The sequence below is a fragment of the Chiloscyllium plagiosum genome, chromosome 41, assembly GCF_004010195.1.
Source record: "Chiloscyllium plagiosum isolate BGI_BamShark_2017 chromosome 41, ASM401019v2, whole genome shotgun sequence".
Classification (NCBI taxonomy): domain Eukaryota; kingdom Metazoa; phylum Chordata; class Chondrichthyes; order Orectolobiformes; family Hemiscylliidae; genus Chiloscyllium; species Chiloscyllium plagiosum.
The window spans coordinates 15,719,299-15,736,280 of NC_057750.1; the positions used below are offsets into that span (position 1 = coordinate 15,719,299).

The 16,982-nt window shown below is 45.6% G+C and overlaps 1 protein-coding gene across 1 annotated transcript in view; it reads left to right on the top strand.

Moving 5' to 3' along the window:
- LOC122542713 (homeodomain-interacting protein kinase 4-like) overlaps positions 1 to 16,982 on the top strand; it is a 35,756-nt gene that overhangs the window by 16,509 nt on the left and 2,265 nt on the right. Inside the window, exon 2 of the mRNA XM_043680693.1 lies at positions 10,793 to 11,925. Coding sequence (XP_043536628.1) covers positions 10,793 to 11,925 — 1,133 coding nt within the window. The remainder of the gene's footprint in view (positions 1 to 10,792; positions 11,926 to 16,982) is intronic.

A 16,982-nucleotide genomic window follows, 5' to 3' on the forward strand; every position in this document is an offset into this window, starting at 1 on the left:
AAGAAAGATTAAACCCTAATCACTAGGGGCTCTGGTGGTGCAATGACAGTGTCCTTACCTCAGAGCTGTGCAATGCAGCTTCAAGCCCCACCTGCTCCAAAGGTGTGCACTAGCATCTCTGTAATAAGTCAACCGGAACAATATCTAAAATCCATTTCAATTACTCACATATTCTAGGAGAAGCTATTCCAGAGCAGAAACTTCACCCTGAGCAATTTCTTGGGGGTTTAAGCTTTTGCTAGCCGAGCATGAAGTGAGAAGGTGAGGAGCAGAAAGCCTTTCATCCCATCTGATACAACTTTGTTAATCATCCAGTAGGGTCTGAGAGAGATGCCTGAAACCAAATGGAACAAGGGAACCAGTGAAGAATACATGTTAGTTCAAGGTTGATTGGGTGAGAACTGGGTGCATTAACAAGTACAGGCCGCCTACTTGCGGAATGTTTCAGAGAACACCTCTGGGTCACCCGGACCAACCAACCCAACCACCCCGTGGCTCAACACTACAACTCCCCCTCCCATTCCACCAAGGACATGCAGGTCCTTGGACTCCTCCATCGCCAGACCATAGCAACACGACGGTTGGAGGAAGAGCGCCTCATCTTCCGCCTAGGAACCCTCCAACCACAGTGGAACTCCAATTTCTCCAGTTTCCTCATTTCCCCTCTCCCCACCTTATCTCAGTCAAATCCCACAAACTCAGCACCGCCTTCCTAACCTGCAATCTTCTTCCTGACCTCTCCGCCCCCACCCCCACTCTGGCCTATCACCCTCACCTTGACCTCCTTCTACCTATCGCATTTCCAACGCCCCTCCCCCAAGTCCCTCCTCCCTACCTTTTATCTTAGCCTGCTGGACACACTTTCCTCATTCCTGAAGAAGGGCTCATGCCCGAAACGTCGATTCTCCTGCTCCTTGGATGCTGCCTGACCTGCTGCGCTTTTCCAGCAACAAATTTTCAGCTCTGATCTCCAGCATCTGCAGTCCTCACTTTCTCCTGCATTAACAAGTACTCAATGTGGTTGGAGTTTGCAATTTGTAAATAAAGTATCAACAAGAAAAGCAGACACTGTACTCTGTCAAGCAGCATTTTAATCTTTGATACTTAACACCCATGGCCATCTATTTTCATTATGGCTAACTACCATTTCTTCATCCATAAACAGTTTATAAATCACTCCGATCACAATGGAAATGCTCTTGGTTTGTGTTGGCATCATGATATCCCATTCCCTATTCCAAAACAGTGAACAAACTTAAAGGGACTTTATTGGCTGAGAAATTCTTCGTAGTTTTGCGAAAGACACGCTGTAAATGCAGGTTTTTCTTTCACTTTCATCAGACAGTTCTGATTACAAGAGGCAGTGGTTCTGAATTACAGATGTATCCAAACTGAATATATTTACACTGATTTGATGTACATCTTCCCATGACGTGACATTATTTGTGATGGCCCAGCTCTCATCTTCAGCGTCTCCCTGCCACCACATGTTGATTAATCACTTGCCAATGACCTTCTTTGTTTGGGAAAATGTAAGCTCCTTAAAACAAAGTTAAATCAAAACGTCTACTTTATTCTAAGCAGAGGTTATGGCCTAATAGTATTATCGCTGTGCTGTTAATCCAGAGACCGAAGCAATGTCTGGGGACCTGAGTTCAAATCGCGCCACGGGATGTTGGAATTTGAATTCAATACAAATCTGGAATTGTGAGACTAATGATAACCCTGAATCTATCGCTGATTGTCAGGAAAAACCCATCTGGTTCGCTAAAGTCCTTTAGGGAAGGAAACTGCCATCTTTACCTGGGCTGGCCTACACGTTACTCCAAAGCCACAGCAATGCGGTTGACTCTAAATGCCCTTTGGGTAATTAGGGATGAGTGATAAATACAGGCCTAGCTAATGATGCCCTCATTCCATGAACGCATTAAAAAACATGCATCATGCATCAAACTGGTGCTATTTAAAGGTACAGCTGTCTAACTCGGGTCATTGAAAGGGACAGGCATCTAACTTGTGCTCATTAAAGGAATAGATTTCCAACTTGCGCTATTTACAGGGACAGCATCCTAATTGCATTATTTAAAAGGATGGACAATTAACCTGCTCTATTTAAAGGGGCAGGCATCTATCTCATGCTATTTCAAGTCACAGGCCTCTACTTTAGGCCAGTTAAAAGAAACAGCATAAAATTGCACTAGTTAAAGGTACAGGCATCCATCTCACATTATTTATAGGAATAGGCATCTAACTCTTGCTGTTTGATGAGATAGGAATCCAACTTGCACCGGTAATAAGAACAAGCACTTTGAAGGGACAGGCATCTAACAAGCATTAATTAATGGGATGGACACCTAAATTGGGCTATATAAAGGGATATCCAACTCACTTCTGCTATTTAACTGGACAGATATCTATCTAGAACTATTTAAAAGGACAGGTGTCTAACCCCTGCAATTTAAAGGAACAGGTTTAAATGGTCAGGCATGTCACTCCTGCTTTTTAAAGGGATGTGGCCTATGTTGCACTATTTAGAAGGACAGGCATCGAGATTGCACCAGTTAAAAAGATGACAATTAAATCTGCGCCATTTAAAATGATGGGCATCTAACACATGCTATTTAAAGGGGCAGGCATCAAACTTGAGCAATTTAGATGGATGGACTCCCTACTTGCACTACTTAAAGGGACTGATATCTGACCTGTGCTATTTATTGGGACACACATCAAAATCACCTTTATTTAAATGGACAGGCATCTGACTTGCACTAATTAAAAGGACTGGCATCAATTTCTGCAAGTCCAAGGAACAGGCATCTAACATGAGCTATTTAAAGGGACAGGGCATCTAACTTGCCCTTTTTAAAGAGGTCAAGCATTTAACTTGCATTATTTCAAGCATCAAGCTTGTAACTCCCACTATTTAAAGGAATAGATAAGTAACCTGCACTATTGAAAGGGGCAGGCAATCTAATTGACACTATTTAAACGTACAAACATCTAACTTGCGATATTTAATGGAACAGGGATCTACCTTACCAGTGAACTGCCTCTGACTCTGCCCTGCGATCTGAAAGCTTGCAGACACACTGTTACTAAAGGTGCTTTGCAGTAACTGGTTGGATTTCATAGAGAGTAGAGTTGCATCCTCATTGACAGGGGGCAGGGGAATTGCTGACCTCTAACAGTTTGGACAGACAAATGGAGCACAGAAAGGGGAGGGGCAATGTCTGCACAGAGGGAGGATCTTGTTTGCCACAGTTTTTCGGGGAACACTTTCCCCCAACTCTTAGCTCAGCCAAGAGCAACCCCTGCAGGTTCACCAAGGAGGTGGTCCCCGAACTGGATCAGGAACTGTAGCCAAGTGAGAATCAGTGGGCATCAGGGTCACTGATACCCATTCACGAGCCTCCAGCACCACACTCTCGACTATAACTTGGTGTTGTTTGATTTTTAACTCTCTAGGTTAAGGTGCTGCTGATAGTGTGAAGGCCATCCCATTCAAGGGAAACAGATTTGCATGTCTACAATGGTATGGAATGTTCAGTATCTATGTCCAAGTAAATTGATTAAAAGTTGAATGGTTTCGTAATTTTGTAGGCTCCAGAATGTCTTGATTGTTTGTTCTGCATGAGCTTTATTTTATTGTATATGAGCGGAGGCATTTGTGGGGGTCTTCCTCAAGCTTAACCCATTCCAGACAGCTGGCCCTGGGCTCATCAACTTCACCAACACATTCCACCCTGACCTTAAATTTACCTGGACCATCTCTGACACCTCCATCTCCATTAATGACGACCGACTTGACACTGACATTTTTTAAAAACCCACCGACTCCCACAGCTACCTGGATTACACCTCTTCCCACCCTACCTCTTGCAAAAATGCCATCCCGTATTCCCAATTCCTCCGCCTCTGCCGTATCTGCTCCCAGGAGGACCAGTTCCACCACAGAACACACCAGATGGCCTGCTTCTTTAGAGGCCGCAATTTCCCTTCCCACGTGGTTAAAGATACCCCCCAATGCATCTCGTCCACATCCCGCACCTCCGCCCTCAGACCCCACCCCTCCAACCGTAACAAGGACAGAAAGCCCATGGTGCTCACCTTCTACCCTACCAACCTTCGCATAAACCAAATCATCCGCCGACATTTCCGCCACCTCCAAACAGACCCCACCACCAGGGATATATTTCCCTCCCCACCCCTCTCCGCCTCCCGCAAAGACCGTTCCCTCCGTGACTACCTGGTCAGGTCCACGCCCCCCTACGACCCACCCCCCCATCCTGCCACCTTCCCCTGCCACCGCAGGAACTGTAAAACCTGCGCCCACACCTCCTCCCTCACCTCCATCCAAGGCCCCAAAGGAGCTTTCCACATCCATCAAAGTTTTACCTGCACATCCACTAATATCATCTATTGTATCCGTTGCTCCCGATGCGGACTCCTCTACATTGGGGAGACTGGGCGCCTCCTAGCAGAGCGCTTTAGGGAACATCTCAGAGACACCCGCATCAATCAACCAAATCGCCCAGTGGCTCAACATTTCAACTCCCCCTCCCACTCTGCCGAGGATATGGAGGTGCTGGGCCTCCTCCACCGCCGCTCCCTCACCACCAGACGCCTGGAGGAAGAACTCTATGCTACTTTCTCCCCACCCTCCTTTAGCTTATCTCTCCACGCTTCTGGCTCACTGCCTTTATTCCTGATGAAGGGCTTTTGCCTGAAACGTCAATTTTGAAGCTCCTTGGATGCTGCCTGAACTGCTGTGCTCTTCCAGCACCACTAATCCAGAATCTGGTTTCCAGCATCTGCAGTCATTGTTTTTACATATTGCTTACTCTGTCTCAGCCAGAGTGCTCAATGACTCTTAGTTCAAATGTGAATTCCACAAATTCATGTCCCAAGTTCAGAGGGTTTTAGTCCAGGGTATCTGATGGGAATTTTTGCCCCATCTTACAGCCAGATTCAGACCGCTCCCCCAGAGTGGGTGAGAGGTAATAGCGAGGATACTGGCAGAGTGGCAGCGGTGGGGACACGGTCATGGTGACAGGGGAGAGCAGATATTTCCACAGTTCGGCATCTCAGCAATGGTGATCATTTCCCGGACGACAGGAACTGTGGGAAGAACCTGAACTGCTCCACTGAGGACTGAGATTTCCAGCTGCGAGGGAGCAGTCTGCATTGTCGTGCCCTGAGGTGTGAGCCCTCAGCTACTGCATCGAGACTTCAGGAGGCCTTGGCCTGGGCTGTTGTGGAAGCTGGGACAGAGGTGCTAGATGGGGCAGCTATGTCATGGGGTTGACCACCACTTCACGCTGGGCTCTACCTGATGCCCCTTAGGAGCTGGGCTGTCTTTTGTTGGTGTGTCCTCCAAGATTTTGGTGCTTGTGCTCATCAGCAGGCCATCCCATCAGAATCCTTGTCAGTGTGCCTGTTGTGAGGTGACTGCATAAACTAGGGTTTCCCCTTCCATGTGGGCACTCAGGCCTGGTGTTCCATCAGGTGCCGATCTTACCCTTTTGCCCTTTAACAGTTCACACAGTGCCAGTTTCTGAGCTGGTGGTTGTGAGTGTCATATCAGATGTTGGGGTTTGCTGATGCTGTCACCGTGTCTCCATCTGCTCTACCTTGCAGGGGCTGCTGCAGGGAAGGGAGGATAGGGAAGAGGAGGGGAACAAGGAAGCCACTGTGGAAAAGGCAGAACTAGGGTACAGTGGCTCAGTGGTTAGCAACACTGCCTCACTGTACCAGGCACCAGGGTTCAATGGAGTTTGCACATCCTCCCTGTGTCTGTGTGGGTTTCCTCGAGGTGCTCCAGTTTCCTCCCACAATCCAAAGATGTGCAGGTTAGGTGAATTGGCCATGCTAAATTGTCCATACTAATCAGGGAAGTGTAGGTTAGGTGCATTAGTTAGGAGTAAAATGTAGAGAAATGGAATGGGTCTGGGTGGGTTGCTCTTCGGAGGGTGGGTGTGGAGATTCTGTGCACACTGTAGAGATTCAATGACACACATTCACTCTATTCCACCAGACAGCAGTGGGAGGGAGTGAGAGTTAGGAGCTGGAAAAGGGCTGTACAGGCAGAAACTGACCACCGTTCCCAGTGGTCTCGGCCACTCATGATGCTGAGTACATCTCTCTAACATGGGGCAGAGAGTTTAGGCCGGAGTACTCCTTCCCACAGTCCCATTCCCTTTGTGGCTGTGGGTGGATGGAGGGAGGGAAGTCTGAGAGTTTGCACTGTTTTTAAGATGATGTACCTTGTATAGTTACACAGATGTGGAGACTGCGAGATGGAGGGTGTGACTTGGTGTCAGTGAAAGGATTGGCGGATGAGATGGACTATCATAGAAACATAAGAAAATAGGAGCATGATTAGACCATTCAGCCCTTTGACCTGCTCCCCCATTCAATATGATCATGGGGTCAATCATCCAACTCAGTCCCTAGTTCCTAATTTCTCACCATATCCTTTAGCTCTAAGAATTATATCCAATTCCATCCTGAAAACAGTTAATGATTTGGCCTCAACTGCTTTCTGTGTTAGAGAATTCTATAGGTTTGCCACTCTCTGGGAGAAGACATTGCTCCATATTTCAGTCCTACATAGCTTATCCCATATCCTTAGATTATGACTCCTGCACCTGGACTCCATAGTCATCGGGAACATCCTTCCTGTATTTACCCTGTCTGGTCCCATTAACATTTTATAGGTTTCCAGCAGATACCTCCTCATTCTTCTGAACTCCAGAGAATAGAATCCCACCCGATCCAGTATAACAGTAATAATTGGAACTCATATTCTATGATGTCCTCCTGGCTGACCTTGCTACAGTCACTACACTCTACGCCACCTTCTCAAGGGCAACTACAGATGGGAAATAAATACTGGCCAGCTAACAATACCTGCATCCCACTAGTGAATATCTGGATGGCACAGTGACTCAGTGGTTAGCACTGCTGCCTCACAGCGCCAAGGACCAAGGTTCGATTCCAGCCTCAGGTGACTGTCTGTGTGGAGTTTGCACATTCTCCCCGTGTCTGCATGGGTTTACTCCGGGTCCTCTGGTTTCCTCCCACAATCCAAAGATGTGCAGGTTAGGGTGGATTGGCCATGCTAAATTGCCTGTAGTGTTAGGTGCATTAGTCAGAGGGAACTGGGTCTGGGTAGGTTACTCTTTGGATGAAGGAGCATCGCTCCAAAAGCTACTGCTTCCAATTAAACCTGTTGGACTATAACCTGGTGTTGTGTGATTTTTAACTTTCTCCACATGTGACTCCAGATCCACAGCAATGTGGTTGACACTTAACTGCGCTCTGGATAATTAGGATCTCAAAGTATTTATTGTGGAAAAGGATATGGAAGATATAGACTGTAGGGAAATAGCTGGTGACATCTTGCAAAATGTCCATATTACAGAGGAGAAGTGCTGGATGTCTTGAAACAGATAAAGGTGGATAAATCCCCAGGACTTGATCGGATGTACCCTAGAACTCTGTGGGAAGCTAGAGAAGTGATTGCTGGGCCTCTTGCTGAGATATTTGTATCATCAATAGTCACAGGTGAGGTGCCGGAAGACTGGAGGTTGGCTAACGTGGTGCCACTATTTAAGAAGGGTGGTAAGGACAAGCCAGGGAACTATAGACCAGTGAGCCTGACGTCGGTGCTGGGCAAGTTGTTGGAGAGAATCCTGAGGGACCAGATGTACATGTATTTGGAAAGGCAAGGACTGATTAGGGATAGTCAACATGGCTTTGTGTGTGGGAAATCATGTCTCACAACCTTGATTGAGTTTTTTGAGGAAGTAACAGGGAGAATTGATGAGGGCAGAGCGGTAGACGTGATCTATATGAACGTCAGTAAGGCGTTCAACAAGGTTCCCCATGGGAGACTGATTAGCAAGATTATATCTCACGGAATACAGGGAGAACTAGCCATTTGGATACAGAACTGGCTCAAAGATAAAAGGGTTGTTTTTCAGACTGGAGGCCTGTGACCAGTGGAGTGCCACAAGGATCGGTACTGGGTCCTCTACTTTTTGTCATTTACATAAATGATTTGGATGCGAGCATAAGAGGGACAGTTAGTATGTTTGCAGATGACACCAAAATTGGAGGTGTAGTGGACAGTGAAGAGGGTTACCTCAGATTACAATAGGTTCTGGACCAGATGGGCCAATGGGCTGAGAAGTGGCAGTTGGAGTTTAATTCAGATAAATGTGAGGTGCTGCATTTTGGGAAAGCAAATCTTAGCAGGACTTATACACTTAATGACAAGGTCCTAGGGAGCATTGCTGAACAGAGTCCTTGGTGAGTAGGTTCATAGCTCCTTGAAAGTGGAGTCGCAGGTAGATAGGATAGTGAAGAAGGCGTTTGGTATGCTTTCCTTTATTGGTCAGAGTATTGAGTACAGGAGTTGGGGGGTCATGTTGCAGCTGTACAGGACATTGGTTAGGCCACTGTTGGAATATTGCATGCAATTCTGTTCTCCTTTCTATCAGAAAGATGCTGTGAAACTTGAAAGGTTCAGAAAAGATTTACAAGGATGTTGCCAGGTTTGGAGAATTTGAGCTATAGGAAAGAGGCTGAACAGGCTGGGGTTGTTTTCCCTGGAGCGTCGGAGGCTGAGGGGTGACCTTATAGAGGTTTACAAAAGTATTAGGGGCATGGATAGGATAAATATACAAAGTCTTTTCCCTGGGGTCAGGGAGTCCAGAACTAGAGGGAATAGGTTTAGGGTAAGAGGGGAAAGATATAAAAGAGACCTACGGGGCAACTTTTTCCACACAGAGGGTTGTATGTGTATGGAATGAGCTGCCAGAGGAAATCGTGGAGGCTGGTACAATTGCAATATTTAGTTGGCATTTGAATGGGTATATGAATAGGAAGGATTTGAAGGGATATGGGTCAGGTGCTGGCAGGTGGGACTAGATTGGGTGGGGATATCTGGTCGGCATGGACGGGTTGGACTGAAGGGTCTGTTTCCATGCTGTACATCTCTATGACTCTATCAGGATGGGTAATAAATGCTGAATTAACCAGTGACACTACATCCCATGAAGGAATAAAGAAAAATATATCCCTGTCAAGGTCAACCCTATTGATGCATTTGGGGTCATTTAGTTGGGTAAAGGTGCAATATAATTGTGTTGTCCTTGTCCTTGTAAAACCCAAGAATGATGATGTAGTCGTTGCCTGTTGCTAGGTCTGGAAAAATAATCAAGATTGTCAACAGCCCCATCTGCTGATTGGACATCAGCTCTGCAGCAACTATTCAGATCTTTTCAGACTGTTGTTTGGGTATTATTCAGCTGCTTGTTAAACTGTCACCACCAAATAGCCCTTACCACCTGTACAATTCTACCTCTTCAATTCCACGTATATAAGATCACCCATACAATCCCACCTAAATAGTTTCATCTGTATAAGTCGACCTGCGCAATTCTACTTGTTTAATCAGAACTGCAGAATTCAATCTACATTTTCACCTGCACAATCCCACCTGCCTAATTTCATCTGTACAATTCCATTTGTATAATTTCACCTGCACAATTCCATAAGGAGAGTTTCGCTGTACAGTTCTATTTGTATAGTTTCAACTGCACAATTCCTCCTATGTAATTTCACCTGTACAATTCTATTGGTACAATCTCACCTACACAATCCCACCCGTGTAATTTCACCTGTAGAAAACTATTTTTATAGTTTCACCTGCACAATTCTACTAGCGTAATTTCACCAAACAACTCCATTTGTCTAATTTCACCTGCACATTCCATCTTTGTAATCTCGGCTGCACAATTCTACTTGTACGCTTTCACTTGCACGATTCTACCTGTATAATTTACATTCAGCCATTCACACATGGATCAACCACTGCCTGTCGGGAAATTTTCTGCTGGTCTCCAGCTTGACAGGCAGGGATACTAACCACAATACTAACCCAGAACTTCCTAAATGAAATAGTGAACTGTAGATATTTCTAATCAACCTGTTCAGAGATGTTACTACACACCCCTAAAACAAATGGGATGTGAACCAGGGTCTTCTGGCTCAGAGTTATGGACATACCACTGGATCACATAAACTCCTCACTACACTGAATTGTATTATAAATTCCACAGAATATCTGGAAGGTACATCTGGAAGCTCGGTGTGTGACCTAATCCAGGTGTCTAAATGAGTTACTAGGTTACATCAAGAGCTACTATTTTTTCAGGCAGAAGAGTTTGAAATAAAGACATATAAACCCTTCAATTAGAGTTCTGAGAATGATGTCAGGAAACACCTCTTCATACAAAAGCTGAATAGAAATCTGAAACTTTCTCTACCAAATAAGCAATTGAGACTAGAGGTTAATTGGTGCTGTCAACACTATAATTGACAGGTAGCTGTTCAACAAAGAGTATTAAAAAGCTCTGGATCCAAGACTGGTACACAGGGTTGAGATACAGTTCAGATATGAACTAATTGAGTAACAGAGCAGGCTTGAAGGACCAAATGGCCTCCTCCTATTCCGACATCGGGACCCACAGAACCTTAGTAAACATTGGTATTTATTCAGTTTTACTCAATCCCTTCTCTTCCTCCTGTTTTAATCTTCTTCCTCTTATTGTCAAAATTGTTTGGCAACACAAAGAACCTTGGATCATTTTAGGTTTATCTAAGATGAATTGTTGCTGTATCAGATTTGAAGGGAAACCATTGGAAAGACCCCCAATTCTGACCCAGACGGCTTTTTGTTTTGACATCTATGCACTAATATTCTCCTTTTCTCCTTTCACCACAGAACCATACATCCAGTCCCGCTTTTACCGTTCGCCCGAGATTCTCCTTGGTCTTCCCTTCTGTGAAAAGGTGGACATGTGGTCCCTTGGCTGTGTGATGGCGGAACTGCACCTGGGTTGGCCCCTTTACCCCGGCAACAGTGAGTACGACCAGATCAGGTACATTGTTGAGACACAAGGGCTGCCCAAGGACCATCTCCTGAATGCAGCGACCAAGGCCAACCACTTCTTCAGAAGGAACCCTCGGCAGAACTCTGCCCACCAGTGGCAGCTCAAGTGTGCCACTGACTACCAGGCCGAAACCATGGTCCAACCACTGGAGAGACGGAAATATGTGCTAAAGTCCTTGGACCAACTGGAGACTATTAACATCACCAAGGCCGTCTTCCCAGATGATGAGGTCATTGCTGAGTTTCACGATCGCAAAAATATGGTGGAGCTTATCAAAAGAATGCTTACCTTGGACTCCCACGAGCGTATCACACCCAGTGCGGCGCTGAAGCATCCCTTTGTCACCGTACAGCAGCTCAAAATGACCCACGAGCACACCAAATATTACGACCTATCAATCCAGGGCCTCAACGCAGCTCTGAACTGTGACAAGAGGCTGTTGACTGACCGCCACTACTTCAACATGGCTGATGAGGTCTACTACCCAAACTCCGATTACTACGAGTGCCGGCAGTCCCACCACATCCCCAGCATAAGCTTGATGCAGAGGGCCATTGACAAGATGGACAGCTTGACCATTGAGGAGCCGGGAGCCCTGAGCATGTGGCCTGAGGGAGCAGGGAATGCGGGCTACCAGCCTTCCACCTCAAAGGTGGGCAGTTCCACCTGCCTGCCCCATTCATATCACCAGGGTGCTTGTTGTAGGGCACATCGGCACAGGAAAGACCCTGCCATGGGCTATTACACCAACCGATGTGGAATAAAGCAGCGGAAGGCTCCTCACCATTCTCAATCAGATCCCAGCTTTGGAAATGTGATCCTGCTGGGGCAGGAACCTCCTACGGAGGCCATCAACTGGGAGGAGGAAGAAACAGAGGCCATCTTCTCCACAGCCTCGTCATCAGCCCAGGAGGCAAACCGACCTGAGGAGCTGCTGAAAACCAGAGAGCCTTCAGGTCCCGAGGTAAACCCGGTGAAAGCATGTGGCAACTGTGGGGTGCCACCAAGGTTTTCAGGCGGCAACCAGCTCTACAAACGGTTAATCGAGTACTTTATTGGCAAAGTTGCAGCGGGTAAATACTGCAAAATTGAGCAGATGTTTGGGTTTGGGAAAAAATGAAACTGGAGCTAAAGTTTTCAGGGGTCTTTTTTTGTTTCTTCACTGGGCAGCAGGAGTGGACAGTGAACACACTGGCATTAATATAGCAACAATGCTACAGTGGTCCAGAATATGCTAGCATTAGCACAGGGTATGGACCAGAGGTGGTGATGAGCAGTCTGGCGTTAATGCACAATTGGCACCAGACTGGGTAATGGACATACTGGCATTAATACAGCACTGCCTCCAGGCTGGGTAATGGACACACTAGTTCTAATGCTGGACGGGTACCAACTGGGTAATGGACACACATATTAATGCACAACTGACACCAGACTGGCAAATAAACACTGGTATTAATATAGGATTGCATAGCAAACACGATGAAACTAATATAGGACTGGTACTATATACTGGTATGAAGACAGGACTGATATTGACATGGGTCAGAGTGGTGCTGGAAAAGCACAGCAGGTCAGGCAGCAATCAAGGAGCAGGAAAAGCGACATTTTGAGCAAAACCCTTAATCAGGAATTGACAAGGATACCAAATACAATCATATTAATACAGAATGAGTACTAGAGTGGCATCTGAGCACACTGGCACTAATACTGAGCTGGTACTAGAGTGGGTAATAGAGTCATAGAGCACAGAAACAGAGCCTTCGGTGGGCACAGATATATCAGTGCATCTTTCATCTCACTGAATTAGTCTGATCATTCAAATAGTTTGTGTTTAATGTATGCCTCAATCCGATTTCACAATGTTCTTCTCACCTCCACCCAACATGCAGTTTCCAGCTGCCAAAAAACAGCTACTGCCCTTTGGGAGAGAAATGTTTATCAGTTCTGTCAGTCTTTGTCTAAAAAAAATCACCTCCAGTAAGACTCTTTCTTGTTCTGGATCACGAGCTTAATAGCTTCACTGTAAATCTTTTCATTATTTTAAGCACCTCAACCAGATCATCCTTCAAGCTTTTAAACTCAGGTTCCTGTAATGTTGCTTTATACCTTAACACTTTAAACTCTGCTATCAATTTGGTCAATCTGCAGTGTTCCCCGTCCACAGCTAATGTGGGCCCAGAGCTGAACATGAGAACAGTAGGAAAGAGGAACAGGAGTAGGCCATTCAGTCCTTCAAAACTGATCCAACATTCAATTGTCATTGCTGACCTTCCACATCAGTATAGTTCTTGCTGAGTAAACAAAACTCCCTACAGTTGAACATCTCTTTTATATTCTGCTACTTTGTGATAAAGATCAACATTTCATGATCTTCTCTGAATATGTGTTGACTCTGTGCATGAGGAATTAGTGTGTTGTATACATAGATATCCAAACCATTTTGTTCCTCCATAGCTTTTGCAATTAAGAAATCATTTCCTGAAATGTTCAATGGCATAAGATGTTTGGAATTGGATACCTCGTTTATCCACGTTTGAGACAAACTTTGGTTGCTTATTGCTCAAACTGGACAATAGGGGGAACTTAGCAATCATAGGAACAGGAGTGGAGCACTCAGACCCTTGAGCTTTTTTTTCCAAAAAATCATCTAGGACATGTGAATTTTGCTGATACAATTTATTGCCCAAGCCTTGGAGATTGTGGTCAGCTGCCTTCAAGAATCGTCGCAGTCCAGGGGTTGTGGGTACATCCACAGTGCTGTTAGAGAGGGAGATCCAGGTGTTTAACCCACTGATACTGAAGAAATGATGATATACTTCCAAGTCAGAATGATATGTGGCTTGGAGGGTTACTTGTAGTTGGTGGTGCTTTCAGGTTTCTGCTGCCCTTGACCAAGTCATGGGTTTGGAAGATGTTATTATCGAAGGAGTTTTGGTGAATTGTTGCAATGCAGCATTTGATAATACACCCTGTCGCCACTATATGTCAGTGGTGGAGAGAGTGAATGTCCCTAAAATCCATTCGAGTGCAATGTGTCCAAACTTGTTACTCCACAAATTCTTATACATTACAATCTGACACAATATCAGTCTCCATATCTCAGTGTAGACTATTTATAACTACTTTTTATTTCTCATACCATTAGCTTTACAAAGCACAAAAACACTTTAATATTTTAAATAATTTATCTCAAGCTTGCAACTAAAAGGATTGGAAGTGTAACATGAGTTTGTACACACGGATGGTCCAAAGATCGTGAAGCAAGGATTCATTATGATGATCTGATGCCAGTGGAATTAATTTAATAAAAGAACTCACCTACTTAAATAGCAATCACTTGCCTTCCCAAGTTCCGACCTCACTTCCGCCCAGTTCCCGCTGCTCTCTGCTGTAAAAAAGACTGCTGGCTTCAATGTAACTACTTAAATAGCAATCACTTGCCTTCCCAACAGCCTCCTTGCTCTGACCTCACTTCTGCCCAGCTTCCGCTGCTCTCTGCTGTTAAAAATAACTGAAGAGATTTCAGAGAGAAAGTTAGTCAGGAATCATCTGCTGAAGTTTTCAACCTTTCCTGTACAGTAGCATCTTGTGACTGCCACAACTAAACCAAACTAGAAAAAAAAAACTGAACTGGGAGAACTGGCCACTCCAGTACTATTGTTAAACTGGGCTCTTTCTAGACCCCTTGGCACCTCTGCCTTTACAATCTCTCTTAAAAAAAAACTCAAGGACAAAATAACCTTGTTAAAGGGACAGCAGTGTCACACTGGAGTCAACAGAGTGAACATTCTCTGATCTTCTTTCAATATACATATGCCCTTCCTGAAGTAGTGAACAAAACTATACTTTGCGGTCTCAGAGTAATCTCACCAAACCTCTGTGGAGTTGCAGCAACATTTCCCTGCTTTCATATTCCATCCACCTTGGAATAAAGGCTAGCATTTCATTTGTCTCCTCATTACTTGTTGCACCTGCGCACTAACTTGGTTTTGTGATTCTTGTACAAAGACAGCCAAATCTCCCAGACCTCAGAGTCATAGAGATGTACAGCATGGAAACAGACCCTTCTGGCTTTCTATTCTTTTCATCAAAGTGGATAAGGGTACTTTTATTTTCCACATTATTTTGCCCATTCATTTAAGCTACATGTATCTCTTTGTATTCTCTTCAAACTTGATTTCCTACCAGTCTTTGTTTCATTAGCAAATTTGGCCACAGTACAGCCAGTCCAATCATCCAAACCATGAATATTGATCATAAATAATTGAGGTCCCAGAACTGATCACTGTGAAATGATCCTCTAGTTACAGCTTGCCAAGAGGAAGTGAGGACTGCAGATGCTGGAGAGTCAGAGTCGAAAAGTATGGTGCTGGAAAAACACACAAGGTCAGGCAGCGTCCAAGGAGCAGGAGAGTCAATGTTCCAGACATAAGGCCTTCATCAGGAATGTAGGGAGAGAAGGGGGCTGAGAGATAAATAGGAGGGTGCAGTAGGACTTTGGAGGGGTGGGGGGTTGAATCTGGGATGAGGAGGGGTGATTTGGAAACTAGTGAAGTCGACATTGCTGCCATGTGGTTGAAGGGCCCCAAGACAGAAGATAAGGTGTTCTTCCTCCAGTCATCAGGTGGCTTGGATTTGGCGGTGGAGGAGCCCCAAGTCTTCCATGCCCTTGGTGGGGTGGAAAGGGGAGTCAAAGCGATTGGCCACTACCCTCCCGGGTGAATAAATTCCATACATGTTGCGACGTTGAACCTTTCTTCTACTACCGCTGCCTCAGTGCTTACTTTTTCAATCGTGAATCCCACCCACCCCCCCGAGGACCCCAAAGGTAGTTTGGCGCACTGACCTCTACAGCTGCCAACTCTCAGAAATCTCCTTGTACTGCCTCCTCGACCATGATCTCACTTCCCATCACCAAACCAACATCTCCCAGACCATCTACAACCTCATCATCTCAGGGGATCTCTCATCATCAGCCTCGAACCTCATAGCTCCACAACTTCGCTCCACTCTGTTCTACCTCTTACCCAAAATCCACAAACCTGACTGCCATAGTCAACCTATTGTCTCTGCTTGCTCCTGAACTTACCTCCTCACATCTCGGCACCATCCTGTCTCCCTTGGTCCGGGGAACTCCCCACATACATTCAGAACATCACCCATGCCCTCCACCTCTTCCCTGACTTTTGTTTCCACGGCCTCCAATGCCTCGTCTTTACCATGCACATCCAGTCCCTTATACACATCTATCTGCCATGGTGAAGGCCTCCAAGCCCTCAATTTCCTCTCTCCCGCTAACCCAACCAGTACCACTCTATCAACACACTAATTTGATTGGCAGAACTGGTCTTCATCCTCAACAATTTTTCCTTCAAATCCTCCCACTTCCTTCAGACCAAAGGGGTAGCCATTAGCACCTGCATGGGCCCCAGCTATGCCTGCCTCTTCATAGGATACATGCTACAGTCCATCTTCCGCAGTTATGCTGGCACCATCACCACTACTTCCTCTGCTACATTGATGACTGCATGGCGCCACCTTGTGCTTCCTTAGTTCATCAATTTCACTAACACCTTCCATCATGACCTTAAGTTCACCTGGACCAGCTTAGATACCTTCCTGGACCTCTCCATCTCCATCTCTGGCAATAGACTCAACATGGGCATCTATTTTAAATCCACTGACTCCCGCAGCTACCTGCACTACACCTTCTCCCTCCCCCATCTCCTGTAAAAACACAATTCCTTACTCCCAATTCCTCTGCCGTATCTGCTCTTGGGACGAGTAATTCCACTCCAGGACCTCCCAGTTGGTCTCCTATTTTCAGAACTGCAATTTCCCTTCCCATGTGATCAACAGTAACCTCCAGCGCATCTTCACCACTTCCCCCACCTCTGCTCTTGAACCCCACCGGTCCAACCACAACAAGGATAGAACATCCCTGGTCCTCACCTTTCACCTCACTAATATCCAGATACAGGACATTATCCTCCTCAATTTCTGCCACCAACAATCAGA